Source organism: Sciurus vulgaris (genome assembly GCF_902686455.1).
Source record: "Sciurus vulgaris genome assembly, chromosome: 10".
Taxonomy (NCBI): Eukaryota; Metazoa; Chordata; class Mammalia; order Rodentia; family Sciuridae; genus Sciurus; species Sciurus vulgaris.
This window is the reverse complement of record NC_136470.1, coordinates 7840838-7856732: the sequence shown is the minus strand read 5'-3', so window position 1 is coordinate 7856732 and position 15895 is coordinate 7840838. Positions and strand designations below refer to the sequence as shown.

The following is a 15895-nucleotide window of genomic DNA, read 5'->3' as shown; positions in this document are numbered from 1 at the left end:
AGCCAGGACCTGGCCCAACACACCTCCACACCGGCCCCCACTCCCACCGCCCAGCATTCCAGAGCAGCAGGGTTCTGAGAACGGTGGTGGGGGGCATCCCCTGTCACCCTCACCTGCCTCCTGTCACCTGAAGTGACTCCAATAGATTTTTCTTTTCGGAGATATCTGAATGCCCTCTGGATAATCACCCATGACAATGGTCACTTAGTTTAACAGGGACATGGAACCCACTCAAATGTCCCTGGTTCATTCACCACTACTCTTATTCCAGGGAGTCGGGACAGCTAGAACTCAAAGAGATCAGATTAAATCCCGCCGCCTTAGTCCTATTTGGAAGAAGGAAGGGCTTAAAAAGCAATCTAGCAGTCAGCCAGCCAGTCATTAAAATAAAACAACGGCTCTCAGGACAGTGGGTCCTGGGTGTTCCAGCCAGAAGGACCTTGAGCACCTGCTTGTCCAGTGGTCTTGACACCCAAACCTTAAGGCACCCATGTGCTCCTTTGTTTGAAAAGGTGTTTTATTGCTTTAAAAAAAAATTAAGCCATAGACCTAATACAACCTTCATCCTACAGATGACCAAACAAACCCAGAGAGGTTGAGTGAGTCACTCAACATCACACAGCTGGTATATTGAAATGACAGGAGATTAGGTTACCGTCTAAGGTTTCCAGGTTGTTAACACTGCTACCTACAGCAGTTTCATTTTTAGGTAAACTCTATGCACATGTATTATCTAATTTTAAACTGTGAAAACTACATTAGCATCCAGGTGACCTCTGTCACCAAAGGCAAAGAAAAAAGGTAGGTGCAGACCTTGCGGCCATCCTCCCCCTCTCTTCTCACCCTCCCCCAGGCCGAGAAGCCTCTGCCAGGCGATGACCTCATCACTCTCCCGAGCACTAATTTGAATGCTCTTGTGGGAGAGTCAAACAAAAAGTGAAAATGATGAATGACTCCTTGTGCAATGCAGAAGGAATGTGGCGTCCGGGTCTCCAGGTGACGGTGCCCTTCCTGCAGAAACAGAACTGCTTCTCTCCAGAACACAGAGCAGAAAAGAGGCATTTCAGAGCTTCAGGGCAGAGAGTGGCGGGCCAGACCCCGGGGCAGGTGATAGCAGATCACTCTCACCCCCAAAGCAGGGAGTGGTTTATGGGGAAGAGAAACAAATGTTCTAAATAAGTGACAAAGTCGGGGGTGGGGAGGCGGGAGGGGGAAGAGGCTTAGTTAAGCAGAAGGAGAAACACCTGCCTGATGAGCCAATGCACTTTTTTACAGTTTCCCTACAAACGTATCTGTCCAGCCGTCAGCCTCTGTCTCCACGCCACATGTGCAGGTGCACACCCCTCACACCAGAATGATCACCAACACCAAATCCTACGGCTACCTAATAAGCTTCAATTTAGAACCTACTGTTAACTCACAGACCATCTTTTGAAAATGCTGCTTTTTCTTATCATAAATTTCTTACTGCCCCCGACCCTTGGGACACAGTCTCCAGCTTTACTTTGACAGTCCCCACGAACGTGGCTGTCAGCAGTCTCCGTGCGGAGAGAGCACCACTGCAGTCCCTCGCACACAGCAGACCAAGCCAAAACTACTGACCACCCACTCTGTGCCACTGACCATGCAAAGACTTCACGTGATGCTGCCCCTCGGACTTCTCAGCATGTGGCACGGCCATGAGAGGCCACTGTTACGGTGTGTCCATCAGAAGATGAGAACTCACGGAGCCTGCGGGGGCCAGGAGACAATGACACTCCCAGGCTGCGTGCCCAGTGGAAGCCAGATTTCTAGCAAGCTCCCTCTGGGTATGCCAAAGTCCAGTCAGCGGGCCCAGTGCTATGGACCAAGTCCTCTGCACTCTGCACCACAGTGCAAGCGTTCCCAGCGGCAGAGGGCTCAGCAACTTCCAGACCACGATCAACACCTCAGGCTTTTTCTCTAAGATAGACTGAACTGCAGAAAAGAAAAATGTAGAGAAGTCCCTGCTGCCATCTTTGCCGACTGCTTTTTCTAATCTCAAGCCTGGCTTTAGTAACTCCTGTGGTCTCTTACTACCCGTTTAAATGTAATGGAGGCATCTGACAAAATGAATATCTAATATAGTATACAACCAGGCAATTCTGCAGACTAATAAATACCTGAGGTGTTCAAAAAGATTCCAGAGAATCTCCACCTGCATTTCTGACGGGCATAGGAGGTCTGGAGTCTCTGGATGATGCAGGTAATGCCCAGGCACCTCCAAGGGACTCTGCAAACGTCCCAACAGCTGAGAGGTGAGCTCTTTGAGTCTGACTGTGACTAAGCTGAGAAAGTGGTGTGTTAAGACTGAAGCCGAGAGGCTGGGTTGTGGCTCAGCGGTAGAGCACTTGCCTGGCAAGTGTGAGCACTGGATCAAAAAGCAAAATGGAATTACACAAAGTTGAAATGCTGAGAGATTAGTAACCATGAACTACGCACTGAGAGCTTTGCAGACATACTTCACCTATATTTACCCTATCCAGTGGGTGAGGTGGGGTGGGGGAGATCCAACTGGTTCTATTCCCTACTGGGCCAGAGAGTCTTAGTCCAGGGTCCTGCATACAACTGGTGCTCAAGAGAAATTAAGTTACTAAGCTTGAAAAGGAAAAAAAAAAAAAAAAAAAAAAGGGCAGGGCTGGGGTGTTGTGGCTCAGTGGCAGAGCGCTTGCCTAGCCCGTGTGAGGCACTGGGCTCAATTCTCAGCAGTTCATATAAATAAAATAAAGGTCCGCTGACCATTGAACAAATATTTTTTTAAAAAGCAGACTATTTCCAACTACATTATACAGATAAGGAAATGGATGTGAAAGGTCACCAATTCATCCAGGGTCACTGGATTTAGCACATGGTGGGACTAGAATCCCAACCCAGGGCAGCAGGAGCCCAGCCCAAGATCAAGCCAGGAGGCAGCTGAGATGATCTATGCTGGGCAATGTGCATAGTGAGCAACCGGCAAGGACCAGCTCCTACAAGCACTTCCCTGGATGGATATCCTGCCACATTACTTACCATCTGCTATTTTTCCTGGTGCTTTAAAAATTCCCTCAAGAGAGTAAGAGTGCCACCACTAAGAACATTCGTACGATGGTGCTGGAGGTTTAGAAGAACTTCAGCTGTGTTTTGTTTCAGTTGGTGACACTGGGGATGGAACCCACGGCCTTGCACATGATAAGTAAGGCAAGCCCTCTACCACTGAACCACAACCCCAGCCTTTTTGAGACAGGGTCTTGCTAAGTGGCTGAGGCTGGCCTCACACTTGCAATCCTCTTGCCTTAGCCTCCAGAGTCGCTGGGATTACAGCATCACCACAGCTGGTTTCAACTGTGTTTCGAGCATGCTGAGTCCTGCCACAGCTGGGCAGCTTGCCTCACCTGCTGGGGACCATGCCCACACCTTGTTGGCTACACTTACCCACACTCTCCACAGAGTACAGCCTGAGCTGTTTCAGGATGTCCCCTAGATAAACAGTGCTCAACTGCAGTGGGCTCAATGTGCCCCCACCAGCAGATGGCAAGAGGAGGCGGGGCCCTGGGGAAGAGGTCATGAGGGAGAAGCCCTCATGATGGCATTAGTACCCTTATAAAAGGGACTCCGAGACACTCTCCCCCTCTTGCCACGACTCGCAGATGTCATCAGTCTGCAGCCTGGAAGAGGATCTGCACCAGGACCGGAGGAACCGTTCTGTTATCAGCCACCCAGGAGGTGTTACTTTATTCCAGCAATAAGAGAATCCCAAGGTTCGTTTCTAATGAAAATGTCATCTAAATAGAACTCACTGCAACCTTCGCAGGTGGTAACATCCAGAAGGGGTGCCCCGCTTTAAAAACTAATTGCAAAACGTAAAATTAAACCACCTAGAACACTAAAGACGAGTGCCGGCATCTCTAAAATACAACAGGCCACCAAGTAACTCAGCTTCAGGAGTTCGGCATGTGAAAGGTTAACGTATTCAGGTGTTGAATTGGGACAACAAAATAAATTGGATGGAGAACTTGCCAGAATAACCCTTCAGTCATGACTGCTGTCAAAGTCAAAGGCCAGAATTATGTTCTAGCTTTAATTTAGAAGTAAACACTAAAATAAAGGAAGACCTCTCCGATCATTCTTCACTTTTAAAGTATTAAATTGGCCCATAAAAAAAACCTCATGCTAATTATTCCAAGCAATCAACTTCTTAAAAACCCTTTATTTCACAATTACACTAATACCCCATTAATTTGGGATACTTACCAACGTATTTACTCTTTTCTCATTACCTGCGTGCACATTAAGAGCACACGGATAAAACAATACAGGCATTAATATGTAAAACATCAACAAAAGCCATCTGGAAAGCTAATGAATAATCAAGGGATTTCAAATTAAACTACAGAATTTTCCCTTAGAATCTTTAGGACAACACTGTCAAGTCCAATCTATTCACTTCGCCTCCAGAATCAATTTTTCAAACTTTATGACAGCTCTAATCGCTTCCACCTGTGTCTCGGGCCTGACTCTTGACTGGCATGCTACCAGCCAGGGTGGAAATGTAGACAAAGACCCGTATGAGGATCGGGCTGTTCCTCTACTGTGAGGTCACTCAGCCATTAAATTAGTTCCAGCACAATTTCTGTCCTCTCAGGCTTGGACTCTGGGGGAGGAGGGTGTGGAGTGGAGTGAGTTCATGGAGCGGAGTCAAAAAGAGGGAAAGGAGAGATGCTGGGGCAGAGTAGATTCGCAAGCTGGGGCTGAAGAGCGGGGCTGACACAAACTCTGAAATCAAAACCCTCTTACCTAGATGACAGTGGCCATTCTCCCAGGGTGGCTCCTCCCCAGAGGACAGTTTCAGGCGGTCTCACGGGCCTGTGCTCCTTTCCTTTCTCTTGGCTAATAGAGTCCACTGCCTCCCACAGCATGTTGCCCCAGCTAACACGAGGCTGAGCCCCAACCTCTGGTCACCACAGAGAGCGAGGCTGGCTGATGGCAGCTCTGATGTGGAGGCAGCGCCAGGCCAGAGGTGTCGAGCTGCAGGTGCACAGAACCCTCCACTGTTCAGCGTCCCTGACCTCAGCGCTAAGGACAGCAGGGCCCAGGAGGGAACAGTCAAGGTCACGGGGATAGAGACAAATCTTGGTTCCAGCCTTTTCCCCAGCAGGATGGCAGGAGCAATGGCTGACACACAGTAACTGCACAAAAAGGACTCCCTGACCTGCCTGCCACTCTCCCTGCAGGTGCATCTGCTGTGCCCACTTTCTGACCAAGAATGGGGTACATGACCTGGGAAACTTGCCATGCACCCGATGTGCCTCTGCAAATGTCTCACAAGGCAAGGATGGCACCTAATCCACCCTTACCTCTCTGTGCCTAGGACAGTGCCTGGCTGACCCCGGCAGAGCAGAAGGCAGGCTAAAGCCTGGAAAACCAAGGGACTTACACAATGATAAGGAAATAAATTTACTTCACAAGAAAATCTGTATTATTCCTAACAAATAAAAAAAGCCAACCCCTGGTCAGTTCCTATAACATGTCTAGGTCTGCAAAGGACATTAGAAGAAATAAGCCTGCATTCGTCTGGCTTGGCACACACTGTGGCTTCACGTGCAAACTGTTTTGATATCTGACAGAGACGTGGTGTAAGTCATTCAAAAAGGGTTCCACGAGTCAAGTAAAAGATGATTCCAAAACCAACAATGACTCAGTCACCCCCGTTCCTATGCTCTGTGGTCTGGCTTGTGCCATCTCCACGGCAGAGGGTCCGTCATCACCATCACAAGATTAAACAGACTATGCTGGGCACCCTCCACACTAGGCAGAGTGAGCACCGGGTGCTGCCCTTCCAGCCATGGTGATGGATTTGCAGAGGGCGTCCACAGCCCCGTGTAGACCCCCACCACCACCAAGAGCTCACATTTGCAAATGGCTCCCTGGCCTACAGCTGCAAGATGTGACCATGGAACATAGGGACGTTCACTTGCCCAGACCCAGTTCTAAGCCCATGCCCCCAGGACTCTATCCAACCAGCTGAGCTAACGACTTGGAGAAACCAACTAGGAAACAGTGCAGGAAGAAAAATAAAGGCCTCTCAAGTCAAACAAAGCCAGCAATGCACAAAGCATGGGGTCCCAAATAAGCTACCCTGGCCGCAGAGAGGGAGGAGCATTTCATGGCCAGGAAGATAAGCCAGAGAAAACGACTGGGTGAGGATAAAGCATGACATGGCCTCTTCGAAGCCCAGGAGCTGGGCAGCACGGCGCTGCAGGCTGCTGGGGCGCAGCACTCACTAGCCGGCGTTTTGCTCTTTGCTTTTGGAGCCAGGAGCCACAGGCCCTCCAACTGCCTTGATTTTTTTTATCAGTAAGCAACTCCTGAATTTCTCCCTGCCGCTCCCTCTCCTGAATCACCAACGTGGTCCCAAGTTCACAGGGTAGAGGCAGAAGGTGTTGGTGGCAGTGGCTCAGGGCCTCAAGATGAGCCTGCTGTCATACCCAGATGATGTCACACGCAGAGAACAAACGGAAGCCGCCAATGTCTACTGCAGCACCACGGCAGTTAAGCTGGATTTGTAATTGAAGAAGAAAAAGAGATGCTCATCAAGTATTTGTCAGATGAGAAATTTCCAAATCCTCCTGGATTTATGAAAACATAAGAAAGAGGCCTCTAATGACCTTAAGGAAGCAGTGGAACAAAACTAGTGTTACACGCCAAATCACTATCTTCACCTATGACTGTGCATCTGACAGGCCCTGCAGACTTTCCAGGTCTCCGCCTAATTCTCTTAGTGGTCTGAAGAACTCAAAGTTCGTGTCTGAGACAAAGACTTCTAACTGTCCCGTGGTGTCCACCTCACTCCTCTTTGGCAACAGAAGCCTGATGATGCTCAGCTGGACTCATGGACATCTCGTATACAGACCACATTTGTTTCCTGGTCTTTGTGCATGCAGGTCATATGACTAGGTCCTGGTACATTAGCAAACAGGTCATGCGCAGTTTCTGGCAAGAGTCCATAAAGGACAGGCACCCAGACTTCTTTACTGTCCTCCCACTTATTGCTGCAGTGAGAACACCAGTGCTGGGGAGGCCATCCTGGACCATGCACTAAAAGTGCAGAGCAACTCAGTCGGGTCCCTGGTGCTGTGGGTCAACACGTACCCCTGGGCTGCCCATCGCAGCCTAGCTCGTCAATAGGAGAGAGAAACAAACTTCATGTTTAAGTTACTTTTATTTTAGGATCTCTCTCTCATACGGCTGAACCTAATCCTAACTGACAGGTACCTAATCCTAGAAAATGGTACCTGAATGGGATGCACTAAGTCCTAGACCTTGTGCATGCCACCAGAAACAAGGCCTAAAAGTGCAGCCTGATATGAAGGGGCTTGAAAGGGGGTGACTGGGAAGGGCACAAGTCTCAGGTTACCACTGGTCACTGTTATCCGGCAGCAGCAGGGCTTCTGAGCAAGCGCTGGCCTCTGTATCTCAGGAGGTAGACCAGGTGTCTGTTAGCAGCTGACTTACTGCAAGAAATAGCTCTGAAAAATCTTCTGACCTCTGTAAAGTCTAAAAAAGAGAAATGGCCTTCAACTAGACTTATCCAGTCTCCAAAAAATGGAAAGAACTATGGGTTTGATGAGGAAGGAGGTCTCTGTCTGCAACCTGCAGTCTAAGTTGGAGCCTCCAGGGCTGTGGACAGCCCACCAGGAGGGAGGACTGACCCTCTACCACAGAGAGCCCAGGAGTCTGCCCAGGAAGCTATTTAGAGCCTGGCCTCTTGCCCAAGCCCACAGTTTCACTGGGCCCAAGGAAGCCGCCATTGAATGGGGAAAGGAGGGGAGAGCAGAGAACAGCGGACTTTAAGGGCCCCGAGTTCTTAACTGTCTTTCTGACAATATCTTTGATGGCTACTTACAAGGACCAATGAGAAGCAAACAGTGAGAGACCTGCAGAAGCTCTGAAGACCTATCTCCACAGAACCCAGGAGGCTGGCCTATGAAAATCTGTGACTCTTCAGTCCTCAAAACAATTCCCAGACTCCGACCCTCCAGGAAGTGATTGTCAGAAGCCCATCCTCTCTAGTGTCCATCTCAGATCTAGCACAGGGAAGACCCTCCCAGAAAACAAGACCACCACCCCAAAGGACACCAGGCAAGAAAGCTGTTCTGGAAGGCAGGTCCTGGACTGCCAGACAGCAACCAGAGACCCTATGAACCTCAGTGAAGGGGGCCCTGGGGATCAACGGGCCCTATTTCCACCATGGCAGCATGGTACTTGGGTGTGCTGGGGGAAACAGAGCTTGTCTGGGTTGTTGCTGATGCTGCTTATGGTGCTGGGGGTTGAACTCAGGGCTGCATGGAGCCAGGCAAGTGCTCCACCACTGAGCTATCTCCCCACCAGGCTCATCTCTAACACAGTGCCAGGCCTCAGCAAGCCACACCCAGCTGAGAGAAGACTGTACCTCTCTGTGTCCTGAACCTGACCAAGAGAGTGTCTTCCCAGAGTTTTCTGTGGGTATCCAGAACTATGACAGACAGCAGGGTGGTTCCCGCTGTGCAATCCCTCCTCCTTCCAGGAACAGAACTCCAAATCTTTAGCTAACACATGTTCCAAGGTGAAGGGAGGGTCAAAAGATAAAACAGATTTTAAGAAATTTATAACAAAGACCAACATCTAACTTCCTTTCTCCAGCCCATCAGGAAAAAAAATCGTTCAATAGCCACTGAAGCGATGCACATAGAGAAATGAGCATTGAGGGAACCCAGGCTTCTTGGTCCATCACGATGTCATCTACGATGCAGAGTACCATACATTTTTATAATATTCAGAAACAGGAACAATCCACATCAGCAAATTCTGCTACCCAGCATTCTGTCTATGCTCTGCTGTGACAGTGGCCTTTAGCCCTACCGAGTGATGGCCAGGAAGCACTAAAAGAACATGTCTGAGATCTACCAACAGATGGAAAGCACGTAAAAGCAGGTGGAAGGGGAGGCTTCCAACACACTTGGGCGACTGAACACGACACTAGTGTTGGGAAGAGGTCTGGTTGCCTTCTTGGCACACAACTATTTCATTTCTCTCTCTCATGGTCCCCTGTGGGCAATTCTGGGTCCTCTGGGTGCCAGGAGGCCTCCTCAGGTAGCTCCTCCCAACACAGCCGCAGCACCCCCGGAACCTCTTACCGGCTCACTGTCTCCATGGGCTTCTGGGAGGGATTTTCCCGGGAGTATGAGGAAGCGCCCACGCGGGCGCGGAGGAAGGGCAGCTACGGCAGTCACAGCTGCCGGCCACCACTCGGCATCTCCCCGAGCAAGCAGAGGGACTAAAAGCTGAGTCAAAGCCATTTCACTCTCTATCCTCTGCAGAGACCAGACAAGAAGAAAAACGAGGATTCCAAATACCCTGTGCAAAACTAAAACATTTTTCTCTTTTGTAAAAATGAAAACTCTCAGTCCTACGAAGGTTCCATTTTCAGTAGTAAAAGCTCAACTATGCAGCTTCAGCATCTGTCACACACGTTTACAGACCCATGTTGTTGGGATAGAATCTTTTTACTGGTTCTTGCCAGTTACACATGACAGTATACTCCATTTTGACATGATTATACAGTCATGGAATATATCTTGTTCTGATTCAGACCCCAGGAGAGGTACTGGGCAGAATTTTTTTTTTTTAAAGTTCCATACTGAAAAGAACTCACTGATACTCAAGAATCTTAGAGAGTTGTATTTACACGGCTGTTTTTATCCTAAAACACAGTGTGGACAGCAGGTAACGAGGCCCAGCATCTGATGCTTGGCACCCAGCAGCAGGACGCCCACTCTCCTCTGACCAATGCACCATGGCACAAGTTCAGTGACCACACTTCCCACGGTTCAGGATCGTCCCATGTTAAAGACTCCTTGCTATTATCCAAGAAACATTGAAAATGTCTGGAAGTATCCATAGTTTTCTTTCTGAACTTCATCTCCCCAAATCTGTTGTTTAGTAATAGGCACGCTCTTTTATTTAGAAACCTAATTATCACGGGTCACCCCTCCAGAGAGTATGGCCTTCACTTGAGCAGCAGAGGATTCTCCCAGAGTGTGTTCCATCCCAGAGAACGTGGTTCTTCCATCTGCAATGGGAGTGGCAGGAGGGCCAGGGACACCAGAAAGTTCTCTGACAACACAAGTTAACTCAGCACACAAAAACGGAACACGCTCACACCGCCCTGCCTGCTGCTCCCGCCCTGTCAATCCACCTACTTCCTCTCCACACAGCAAAACAGCACTTCTGTTGATGTATCATTACATTCCAGAAATTATTAAGAACAAAGGCAAAAATATTTCCCTAGATTGAATTACATCTCTGTCTAATCATGAAGGCCCAGAAACTGTGCACCCCAGTTGTTCTGGGAAGCTTACAGTCCTTGGATTTTGGTCCTGCACTGAGGAAAGATACTTTTCTTACTCCCTCCCTCTACAGCCCAACTTTTAAGTTAAATAGTATTAATTAATTCCGACCAGTGGGAAGTTTTTTAAAAAGTCCTTTTTTTCCATGTTTTAATCTTGAATCAAAGTCCACAGAACAGAAAGAATAAAAAGAAAGCCTTGCAATAAAGCAAACTTCAAACATCCAAATGGGATCATGGAGTGCTTGAAAAATGCACTGGATAGGAAAATAGCAGAACCGTTTTTAAAATACAAAGCTCCAACTTATTTCAGTTAACCCAGCTTAGCTGTCACTCAAATTTGCTATCCTAATGCCCCTGCAAAAATCCTAAATTAAATGTTCTACACTGATTATAACCACACAGAAGTTAAACAGTAACCTGAGTAATAACACCACCTGTTAAATGCTTTTTTTATAATGTTCTTTCTCCAAGGACATTCTGAAAAGTCCTGATAAAGGAAGCAAGACACAGACACAAATCACACACACACACACCCAACCCCGCCCCCAATTCTGTAAAACACAGAACTCTGATCCAACAATATCACCAAACATCTATTACTACATTTTAGCTCTCCTCAGACAGGAGTATGTCTACCTTGCTAACAGGTTTATTGAACTGTATCATGTGCAACTACGCCCCCCTCCCTCACACCACACCCCCTCCCTCCTACCACACCCAGCTTCCCTGGAGCAGGTGCCAAGGAGGTCCGGGCACACTTACCCATCCAGGACATTCATGGTCGTGGGGGTCACTTCAGCAAACAGAATTATTTTTCCAAGCTGCTGGGTCTGCAGATTTTGTCGATAGATCTCCAAGTTAAAATGCTCTGATGAGAAGGCTTCTGCATCGGTAATCACAGGTATAGAAGATGGGCTGATTTCTAATTCTGATGCGTAAGATGAAATGAATTTAAGGGAGAGCTTGCTGGATTTTATTACTCCTTCAGGATCCACATGTCTCCCAAGCCACTGCATAATCGGATCCCGGATTTCCTGTGTCATAAAAAAAGGAAATGAAAATGTTATAATTTGTATTTCATTGGATGATGGTAGTTTTTCCTAAACATGCCATTTGGGGTAATATAAGTACTTCCTGATTCATGACCAATAAGAACTAGATTAACATATTCTGTACATCTAAACTACTATTCCATATGATAAAAATATACACTAGGTGCTTTGTTTGGATTTTTGGCCCCCAGAATTCATATGTTGGAAATCTAATATCCAAATTCATATATTAATGGCATTTGGAGGTGGGACCTTTGGGAGGCGACTGGGTCATGGGAGCTCTGCCCTCAGGAATGGATTCATCCCATTAATAGGTGAGTGGGTGACTGAGGGAGATGGTTAGTTACCACAAGAGTGGGTCTGTTACAAAAGCCAGTTTGACCACCCTTTGCAAAACCCTTGCCATGTGAAGCCCTGCACTGTCTCTGCTGCGGAGAGAGCTCCCACCAGTACAAAGACCTCTAGATGTGGCCCCTCAAATGTAGACTCCCAGCCTCCAGAACTGTAAGAATTTAATTTCTTTTCTTCATAAATTATCCAGTCTTGGGCATTCAGTTAAGCAACAGAAAATGGACTAAGACACTGAATATGCTCATACTATAAAAATAAACTTCAGAAACCAGGATCCACGGAAATAAGGTCAGTATTCTTCCCATCCCGGTTACACTTCAGCAGTCACTTTCACCTCCAGCGTTCAGAAGTAACTCACCAGTCCTCTGCGCGTCTATAAAGTATTTGTTTCTTTCTACTTTTGCCCCACGTGAAATTCATTATCCTCTCTGGGAAGCAAACCAACAAACCCCTAGGTAGAAGAAGTCACAGAAGGCAAAGTACTAAGACACCAGACCACCAACCTCAGCCCCTAGAGGACCGCTCTTTCCTCTAGTGAACTCAAGTGGAACACTGGTCACCAACAAGTAAGAAACAAATTTCCACACAGGGAAAATAATGGGGCATCCCAAAGGTTCTTTGTTTTCTCCAAGTGCAAATCCAGAGAAGGGGAGGAAGACAGAACCCAGAAGAGACATCATCTAACCCAGACACAGGGCTCTCTATTCTATCCCTGAAATCACAGTGGTCTTGGAGCTTGGGGAAGGCTCCCCTACCCAACTCCAAACCTCAGAGGTCATCAGGACTTGCACAAAACAGATGCAGGCTCTTAGGGCATCCTCACACAAATACCAAGTATTTCAAAAGAAAAAAACATACCCTTCCCGTTAACGTCAAAAGTGTGTCCCCAAACTCCCTATGGCCACAGAGAAGCAGCTTCAAAACTGAAATTTAATTTAAACAAATTCAGTTGATTTTCCCTCCTTGGGAGCTGGGATCAAATCCAGGGCCTTTGCAAGTGCTCTATCACTAAGCTACATCCCCAGCCCCAGCTGATCTATCTTTAAAACTTACTGCCTATTTGCCAAAAACACAGAAGAGAGAGAAACAGGTGAAATTATTTCAAAAGGAAGCAACCAGAAGAAATCCAGAAAATGAGATAGTACAGGTCAGCTGGGCTGGACTCAACAAGTTGATGTCAGGAGGGAAAGGGGATGTGGTGCAGAAACACAGGGGTCCCATCTAGATCAGAAGGGACCGGAAAGACATGAGGAAACACAAGTTATTCCTAACGGATTCTGGTTCCAATCAACTAGCTAGAAAAGGCTCTGGGAGACCATCAGGAGTCTGAATAGGGACAGGAGGCACTCCTGTCCCTTCAACAGGTGTGACAGGGACACTGCTGTGGCATAAGAAGACATCCTTAATTTTTTTAAATGTGTGCGTGTCATAATATCCATAATTTACTGCCAAACAGATGAAGCCAGCGAGGCCAGTGCAAGTCACTGTTGAGCACCGGTGACAGGCACCCAGAGCACCTGCTGCATCACTTCTTTCTCTCGCACGTTTGAGAACGGGCATAACTAACAGGAATTCCAAAAGTGGTGAAATGAACATGAACTACCGTATAGTCAGCTTTTCATCGCTGGACCAGAATACCTGACCAGGGCGACTTAGAGAGCAGAGGTTTACTTTGGCTCCCAGTTTCAGAGTTCAGTCCACAGCTGGCCGGCTCCGTGGCTCTGGGACGGAGGCGAGGCAGAACAACAGGGCAGAAGGACGTGGAGGAGGGGAGCAGCCAGGAGGCAGAGAATGAGAACGAAGCACCAAGGACAAAGCAGAAACCCAAGGGCATGGCCCCGGGGACCTGCTGCTTCCAGCCAGCCACACCCCACCTGCCTACAGTCACGCCCAGTGCAGGAGTCCTTTCGAATCATTAATCCATCAAAAGGATCCATCCCAATCAGGTCACAGCCCTCGTAATCTAGCCATTCCACCTCTGTACGTTCCCACATCGTCTCACACCAGAGACAATGGGTGCGCCTCATGTCCCACCATGACGGCCACGAGAAAAACGAGCCCAACTCTAACACATCGGCGACCTATGCAGCCCACGTTCTCAGGGACAGAAGTTACTGGGTGCCCACACCTGGCGGGCCTGCCCGAGGCCTCTGAGGGAGGAACAGCGAGCCAAGGGGCCAAAGCCCAGTCCTCGCAGGGCTCATCCCCTGGTGAGCGCATCACATCATGAAAAGACCGCGAGTTCACATGCAGAACGGAAGACAGCGAAAAGTGCTGCGAGAGCAAAACAGGAGAGAGGCGGCGCTGGGGGCGGGTGGCGGGCGCAGGTGGACGAAGGGCGAGCTGAGCAGGCCTGGAGGTGGGTGGGGTGCTGCAGTGCCATCCGCGGCCACCGGCCACCGAGCACTCTGTGACATCCCACAGCACAGCACTTCCCAACAACTCGTCCCAGCACACATCCCCATCGCCAGGTGACGCACAAACTGTCAGGGAAAAAAATGACACACCAGACCTTAAACAAAACAGTGACTGGTGACGCGGCTCTTCAGGGATGACATCAAGGGCCAGGGGCAGCTCCATGGTGCACCCCCATCCAACCCCAACCCCAGGCCTCGCCCAGCATGTGCAAGGTCCCGGGATCGACTCCAGCACCACAGCAGAGGGGAAAAAAAGAGAACATAAAATCATGAAAAACGGAAAGACATGCACCTAACTGGGAAAAGCCATTTGCAATACACAGATCAGGAAAAGGACTTGCACTCAGAATATGAAAAAGAACTCTCCGTTTATCGAACAGTACACAGGAATGGATGCATTTTCTTAAATATAAATCATAACTTAAAAAAGAGTTAAAAAAAAAAAAAAAAGGAAACAGCAAAAAGACTGAGCAACACTAAAGCTAATAACACTCATGAGATGAAATTCACTGAGGTCCAGAACATGAACATGTGCCTCCAGGGACACTGCACATGAGTGCCACAGTGGGGTTGGAAACGCCATTTTGCCTGCACAGTGCACTGTCCCACCACTCCAGAGCTGTTCCAGCTAATTCCGGTCCCCTCTGCTAGGGCTACTCATCTAACGAGATCTGCATTAGATTCATGGTCTTTACTATGGAACCGTCTGTGGGCTGCAGCTCCTAAGCCAAGAAACACCGAACAACTGATCACAACCTACAAAGGCTTTCCATCTCAGACACATTTGGCTCACTGCAAATAATTAAATTAGTCCTGCTTCAGTCTAACATTATAGGTTGCTGGGCAACCAGAAGCAGCAAATCAGAAAATGAATCATCAAAGACAAGGCACACAAGCCCTTTTAGGGATGTCTCATTCTTAAACTCTTTCAAGGAAGCAGGAGCAAATATGTGTCTATTCTTATGGAATGTGTATGAAACAACCCAACTCTTTTTTTTTAATCTACTCCAAAAAATATCATTTTTAAGAATTATTAATTTATTTTTGCAGTGCTGGGGATCAAATTCAGGGCCTCACACAGTTAAGCATGTGCTATACCACTGAGCCACACCTCCAGTCCCAACAAAAATGTATTGAGCACTTACATACCAAGCAATGCAGTGTATACACAGATGATACTGACCCCTTTGGGGCAAGGTGGTGCACACCTGTAATCCATCTATTCTGCAGGTGAGGCAGGGGTCAAAAGTCTAAGGCCAGCCTGGACAACTCAGCCAAGCACAATCTCCAAAAGGGCTGGGGTGTAGCTCAGAGGTAGAGTGCTTGCTCAGCATGTGTGAGGCCCTGGGTTTGATACCTAGTACCACTGGAAAAATAAAATAAAATAATAAAGATGACCCTGCCCTGAAGAAATTTCTAATCTAATGAAAAGGCAGACAAGCAAATATGAAATGTCTAGTTCCATAAAGGTCACCAATTGTTCAAGTGTTGCAGAATAACATCTTCCTGGGGAAGCCATGTTTTAATAGCAGCCTCCTTAAAACAAGTACCCTGAAGACATTAAGGAATGCAGCCCTAATGGGGGACAGCTGACAAAGAGATGCAAGCAAGGGTCCTGACCAGATGCCCCTTGATTTGCAAAACATGGTCATCCAGCATCTCCGTTAACTTCTCCCCCTCTAAGGACT

General features: G+C 48.0%; 1 protein-coding gene across 1 annotated transcript in view; it reads right to left on the bottom strand.

Moving 5' to 3' along the window:
* Positions 1-15895, bottom strand: part of HLCS (holocarboxylase synthetase) — a 192378-nt gene that overhangs the window by 134181 nt on the left and 42302 nt on the right. Inside the window, 1 exon segment of the mRNA XM_079155193.1 lies at positions 11150-11421. Within this exon segment, the coding sequence (XP_079011319.1) occupies positions 11150-11421 (272 nt within the window).